Source organism: Maylandia zebra, linkage group LG7, assembly GCF_041146795.1.
Source record: "Maylandia zebra isolate NMK-2024a linkage group LG7, Mzebra_GT3a, whole genome shotgun sequence".
In the NCBI taxonomy this organism is placed as follows: Eukaryota; Metazoa; Chordata; class Actinopteri; order Cichliformes; family Cichlidae; genus Maylandia; species Maylandia zebra.
The window spans coordinates 48,587,885-48,594,870 of record NC_135173.1 but is presented as its reverse complement, the minus strand read 5'-3'; the positions used below and the strand labels follow the sequence as shown (position 1 = coordinate 48,594,870).

At 42.8% G+C, this 6,986-nt stretch overlaps 1 protein-coding gene across 1 annotated transcript; it reads left to right on the top strand.

Annotated features, from left to right (window-relative positions):
• The first annotated feature begins 2,715 nt into the window (after positions 1-2,715).
• Positions 2,716-4,717, top strand: LOC143419516 (uncharacterized). The gene is made up of 2 exons (XM_076886541.1): positions 2,716-3,209; positions 4,100-4,717. Exons 1-2 carry the CDS (start codon positions 2,950-2,952, stop codon positions 4,368-4,370), a joined length of 531 nt encoding a protein of 176 aa, XP_076742656.1. The 5' UTR covers positions 2,716-2,949; the 3' UTR covers positions 4,371-4,717.
• Positions 4,718-6,986: the final 2,269 nt, after the last annotated feature.

The following is a 6,986-nucleotide window of genomic DNA, read 5'->3' as shown; positions in this document are numbered from 1 at the left end:
CTCTACAGTCAAGCTTCTCTCTGTCACTGCAGCTGTTCAACTCAATTATGCTCCTGGACCAGAAAAGCTTAACTTCACTGCCATTTCAGGCTGCCTGCACATGCCGTCACCGATGCAGTTATCAAGCTACTGCTTCCCTGTCCAGCCCCATCTGCTAAGGAGCCACATATCTCTTTGGGTTGTAAAGATGGCGGGGCACACACGCAGCAGCTATTAGTTCTCCATTTTTTCCAGTTTCACTGTGCAATGCCTGAGTACAGCAACAATAAAGGACTCTTTATCTTTATCTTTAAAAGAGATTAGGTTTTCAGTGTCAGAGTCCCCAGCCAGTGACATCCATAACATCACCCTAAGTGGTCTAACTTTTGATGACTGTGGGGCAAATGGACTCTGAGTCGCCCATTCCTCCAGCTTCAATGCCCCTGCTCAGTCCTGGCAGGTCCGAATGCTCATTTAGAATAGACAAAGTATAAAACTGTTCTGGGGCCAAAATAATTATTATTTGATATTCCTTTTGGAAAACATGGATTTCTCATTCTCTGGAGTAAATAGCAAAGCAACCATCTGACTTGCTATCACTGCTCAGTTCAAGATTTTGCATTATTGCCTGGAAACTAACAGCTTGCAGATCTGGATAAAGTACCATCAATGCTGAAAGGCACAGTATATACAAGTTTTAAAGCAACATATTGTCTCACGTGCGATCCGGTCCACTCTGAAATATATATGGGAAGTACTGACATTTTTCAGCAAGACAATGCTAAAAAACATACTGCATCTGTTAGAACAGTAGAAGACTCTGGATGCTGAACTGGCCTGCCTGCAGTTCAGACTTTTCACCCACTGAAACGATGAAACAATTTGCAGTGGCAAACATGCCCCTGTCCCAACTCTTTTGAGGTGTGCTGCATGTGGTTCTGTGTTCTAAATGTGAGTTTATGGATTTTGCAAGTTATCACATTGTGTTTTTGTCACGGCTGGCGGGGTGAGCCGTGTGGTATAGGAGGAAAAGGACCCAAAATGCAGGCAGTTGACTGGTGATGAGAGTGACGTTTTATTTACAGAAGTGGAGCGACTGAACAGGCAGTGAGAAAAGACGAATGACTGAAAAAACCTAGACTGGGAAAACTAAATGACAAACCTAAGCATGAAACGGGGAGCGGAGAAGGCAGAGAGACGTAGTTACACCAAGAAACACAGACGATCCAACGATGAACAGAAGCCAACACACACTATAAATACACACTAGGTACTGAGGAGATGACATGCAGGGGTGGACACAGCTGACACTAATGGACATGATGAGAAGCAGACCTACAAAGTAAAACCGGAAACACACAGACTGTTTTACAACAAAAACACAGGGACCTGAACGGAGCACAGAGGGGAGACACAGGTAGGGATAATAAACATGACAACCAACCCAAAGAATTAATACAGAATCAGAATAAACACCAAACACAAGATGAACCCAAAAAGAAACACAAAACGCTGGGTCAACGACCCAGGATCATGACAGTTTTCTGTTACATTTTATACAGCATACTAACTCTTTGTAATTGGAGTTGTGAAAAACACCACCAAAACAAACACAAACCCAATAAGATATATTGATATAGATGTATATTTTGTGTATAACTGGAAGAGAACTTTAAACACAAACTGTGCAGATTTTCAGTATGCCCTGAGAATAATCCATGTTCCTGTAGCTTTAATTGCATGGGATGTCGTAAAGAGTAATGAATACAAAGCAATCAGTGTGGTGTTCATGTGAACTCAGATGATTGTAAGATTATGGTGGTGTTTGTGCAAGGTTTAATTAGATGACCACAGCAGAAGTAGCATGCATAATGTGCACTACCAAAATTAGAGCCCGCAGATGATGCATACCTGCTGACTTCAGATGACTAAGAGAGTTAATTGTTTAAAAGGGAAGATATTCATACATAGCTGTTATGAATGACACATCCTGTAAGGATTACATTCTGTATTTATGCTTTTGTGTCATGTTTCGGCTGTGTACAGGCAGGAGAAGGACCCAAACGCAAAACTCACGACAATGAAATTAAACTCAAAAAGCTGCTTTATTGCAGAATGGTATGGAAAACTAAACTGGAACATGGATGACTAACACACAGGGAAACACAGCCATGAGGGGGACTACGACACTGACAAAGAGAAACACAGGGCTTAAATACACAGAGGGATAATGAGGGAATGAGACACAGAAGGAGGGCACAGCTGGGAGTAATCAGGCTGGACGAGACAAGGGAAGCAAAACTAGAAACACTCACATGAGACATGGACCTTCAAAGTAAAACAGGAAACACACTGACTGAATTCTAAACATGCAAACTTAACAGCAACTGGGGAGACAGAACATAGGAACCTGAAACATGGTACAAAAACATCACAGTGGACATAACATGGAACACAGGGAAGCCATATGACAAAGCCAAAGAACTAAACCTATGATAACCATAACAGACCTAGGGAAACAAGAAACAGTACAACAAAGGACTCAAAACATAACCCATAATATAAAAACACAAGATCTCTTCAAAATAAAATAGGAAACATAATGAGACGCAGACATGACAACCAGAACTTGACAACGAAAGACACAGACATGAAACGCATGAAGAGCAGGGGAGATTTAACATAGTTGGAAACACGAGGGGGAAATAATAAGAACTAGAAACACTTACGGTGTGTTCACACCGAACGCGATGGACGCGAATAAAACGCCCCAAACGCCCCTAATTTGACGCGTGTACATTCGCGTCTCAACGCGTGTCCAAGAAAAATCCATCGCGCGTCAAAATATGATATTTTGACGCGCGTGAACCGGAAATGTGGGAGGAATGTGGGAGGGAGTTGTGCCAGACCGGTATCTTTGCAAGATGGCAGCTATCGAGCTAGCGCTTGAAGAGAGAGTCTCCCTTCTCTATGTACTGTGGAGAGCAGAGCAGCAGCGTAAAAGACGTCCTCGCCGTACCTGGGTCCATCAGGTCCTCCAGAGGCATGAGCAGTTTGGTGAGTTTCACCACTTGCTCCAGGAGCTGCGCCTGGATGACGGCCGATTCCAGCGCTATCACCGTCGGCCAGTTTGAGGACCTGCTTTCCCTCGTCGGTCCCAGCATCGCCCGCCTAGACACCAACTACAGACGCTCAATCCCACCTGCAGAGCGCCTGTCCGTCTGCCTGAGGTTAGTAAAACTATTTAATACGGTAGTCCTTTATTGATACCTGTGCTAATATGCTAATCCATCCAGTTATACACTGCTAACATGGATGTGCTATGCTAACAGTGAATGCTGTCGGTGTTTACTGAAAGCAAACTGTGGTACAGAGACGACTCTTTATAATATTTCTAGTGATACTCAGAAGGTCTCATCAAGTCCCGATTTAATTCGATTTATGCTGTTATCAGTGTTTGCATGATAGCATGGCTGTGGTGTCCTATCAATGTATGCGCTCGGTGTTTGCTGATATCAAACTGTAGCATTAGGACCACTGAGTTAACCTTGTAGTGATACTCACTCCTTTTTATTTAGACCTGGTTTAATTCTGGGATAGTTGAATATTTGTATATAATCCCTGCAGCTGTCAGACTCTATAGCAGGCGTCACCAGCCTTTATTAAAACAGAGTTAGATAAAACTGTGAACAGTTTGGTCCATCTCTAGTTACATGGTTCTATCTTGATAAGCTATGTCTTATCACAGATTAATTTTTCAAAAATATTAATGATTTAAGCAAGGAAAGGGCTACATGTCAACATACAACTCTTTATTTCTATTAATGTCTTACTTCATTCCTACCTGATTGACATGTTTAGGAATTATGAGTGATTGGCTCACTGTAGTTGTGAAAGTTGCTACCAATCAAATTATGATATGTTAAAGTTAAAACAAAACACAACTGTTTTAGATATTATCTAATATACATTTTGTAATTATCCTTATAATTACAAAAGGTTTTATGTAAGATTCATGTTTTGTGATTTATATCTGACATCACAAAAGTATTTTGGAATTTGAATAATGTATTTTGTAACTGCAGTACACATAATACTGATTTTGAACAATTTTGTCCAGGTTCCTTGTCACCGGGGACTCCTTCAGGACCATCGCGTTCAGTTTCAGAGTCTGTGTGTCCACGGTGAGCCAGATCACCCCCCAGGCAGCGACGTCCATCTGGGACTGTCTAGTGGACGACTTCATGGCTGTGCCTTCACCTGGAGACTGGCGGTCCATCACAGAGGGATTCCAGGAGCGCTGGAACTTCCCTCTGTGCTGTGCAGCTCTGGATGGGAAGCACATCCAGACAAAGGCACCCCATATATCATATAGGAGACACACACATTGATATACACTAAATATTCATTTCATTTCTTTTTTGTGGTGCCCAAATTGATGCACCTGCTTGATTTTGTTTAAACAATTATTGCACACTTTCTGTAAATCCAGTAAACTTCTTTTCACTTCTCAAATATCACTGTGTGTGTCTCCTGTATGATATTTAACTGACATTTTTTATTGTAACAACCAACAATTTATACAGGAAAATAATGTCTATTAACAAGGTTGCCCAAACTTCTGCATCCCACTGTATCAGTATATTTTGTCATTAGTATAATATGAAATAAATTCTACATGTGTCAAGTCGTGTGCCAACATTTGCTGTGTAGTAGAACTGAGACATTAGTCATTATAAACATTTATTTGAAATAATATTAAAAGTCTCAAACATAAAAACATTAAACATAAATATATAAAATATAAGAATTTACAGAGAGACAGGAATAAAAAGGACCAGCTGCTCTCCAGAGCAGGAACAAGGCTGAGGAGGAAATGCTCCATTGGAGACTGGTGTGGCCTCTTCAGGGACTCCAGGATGGCCAGCTCCACCGCCGATGGACCGTCCTGGGACCCGTCCCTCATCTGCCTCGGAGCCGTCCTCCTCTGTGGGCCTGTAAAACAGCACAAAACACAAAGAAATGAGAAGGCTGCTACTAGATTTTAAATTTCAACATTGAAAAAAAAAAAAAACAATAACAGGATATAATCAGATTGGTTGTAGATATTTAGTAAAGGTGATCACAAGGGAATCCCACCGACTAAAAAGGTATCAGTGCTTGCTGTACATATCTGTGGGTGCAGCAGCAGGAGCTCAGGGACTGGGGATGCTCTGCTGCAGAATCAGTTGGTTCTATCAATACAGTATTAAATGTTAACAGGTTCGATATAATAATCATAGAGTAGACAGTGGTCCCTCATTTATTGCAGGGGTTCTCAGAATAACTAGCCCCTGGTCACAGTTCTCACAATTGATTCTCAAAGTGCAAACCTTTGTAGATTGCAAAACGTAAAAGTATTATTATGCCGCGGTTTGTCTTCATCTGCCCGCCACTTTCGTGCGCCTTTTTCCCCTCACGGTGCAGGTGTCTATTTCCGAATGAGGCTCATAGTTATGGGTGTTTTTGTGCTGTTTTTTCTATTGGACGCGATGGTTATCAAAACCAAACGTGATAAATTTGGCAAGCGCAGGAGATTTGTCAATCAGGCTGCAGAATGCAATGCTGTACTGTGCAATAAAAAATCAGCGAAAAAGCAAAGCAGTGACGGATGAACAGCGGGACCACTGTGTGCTGTTTATTAATAAACAATAAAATATATTCCTAAATGATAACATGCATAAAAGCAGAACGGTATTTGTACGTCAGTGGGAAAATAGCGGTGGCTTGCTAGCTTTTGTGCGGCTTCCCCGGGTCAGTGAAAACTTTCAAAAGAGAAATGAATGAACTTACCAGGTTGCCCGATCTCTTCACATATCTTCCTCCAAGCTCGGTCCTTTTTATTCCTGTCTCGGTACTGAAAGCAGCTGGTGTTGTACAGCTCCGAGTTGTTTGCTACCGCATTGATTAGCCTTCCCCTCCATTGAAGTATGAAAGGCTTTGGCTGGATCTGCCCCTTTGACCTAGGTAACAGCCACGTCACCAGGCTCCTGATTGGTTGTCGCGGCGCGATTTGACGCTGGAGTTCAGATTTTTCCAACTCGAGCGGTAGACGCGAAACGCGCGTATGCACAAAATGCAACACAAAAACTCACGCGCGTGGTTTTATTCGCGAATCAAACGCGCCAGACGCGCTACACTGACGCGCGTTTCACGCGTTTTGGCGTTTTCGCGACGCAAATCTGCTTCCGAATTTTCGCGGGACCCGCAATCGCGCGTCATCGCGCCTTTCCATTGACTTTACATGTAAACCTGACGCTCTATTCGCGTCCATCGCGTTCGGTGTGAACACACCGTTAGGCATGATAACAAATGAACTTAGGAAACCTGATAAGCTTAAACATACACTATAAACATCAAAAGAACTAAAACTCAAAACACTGGGTCAGAAGACCCAGGATCGTGACATTTTGAGTATGATAGCCATAATCACATTGATTCAGAACATTCTACCTTTCATCATGGTGATGGCAGTTCTGTACAAGGATCTATCAGCTATTTCGTATACCGTAAATGTCGGGCTATAAGCCGCTACTTTTTGCACAAGCTTTGAACCCTGCGGCTTTTAGTCAGGTGCGGCTTTTCTATGGATTGTCCGTGATTTTTGTCATATCGTAAGACGATTTGTTTTGTGTGTTCCGCTGTTGTACGGCACTACGTTGCCTGGCGGAAGGATCGGGGTTCAAGAGTGGTATGTTAGTCACATGTCCGTCCGCCAGGCAACGTAGTGCCGTACGAAGTAGCGCGAAAAACAAACTTCAAAGTAGCGCTACGCGTTCAGCGGGAGTCGTGGATGATGAGCGGCGATAAACTTGCAAGTTATGCCCAAAAAGCAAGTTATGCCCAACTCCACCGGTGGATTCTGACAGCGTGGAAAAGTGTGAAAACATCCACGATCACCAACGGATTTTGAAGGGCTGGACTGCATGATGGAGAGGAGGACACCGCCACGGCCCTTCTGAGGGTGT

Excerpts from the sequence above, each read along its gene's own strand:
- LOC143419516 (XM_076886541.1), top strand. The coding sequence starts at position 2,950 with ATGTACTGTGGAGAGCAGAGCAGCAGCGTAAAAGACGTCCTCGCCGTA. Across the intron at positions 3,210-4,099 it reads CGCCTGTCCGTCTGCCTGAG|GTTCCTTGTCACCGGGGACT; the intron begins GTTAGTAAAACT and ends AATTTTGTCCAG.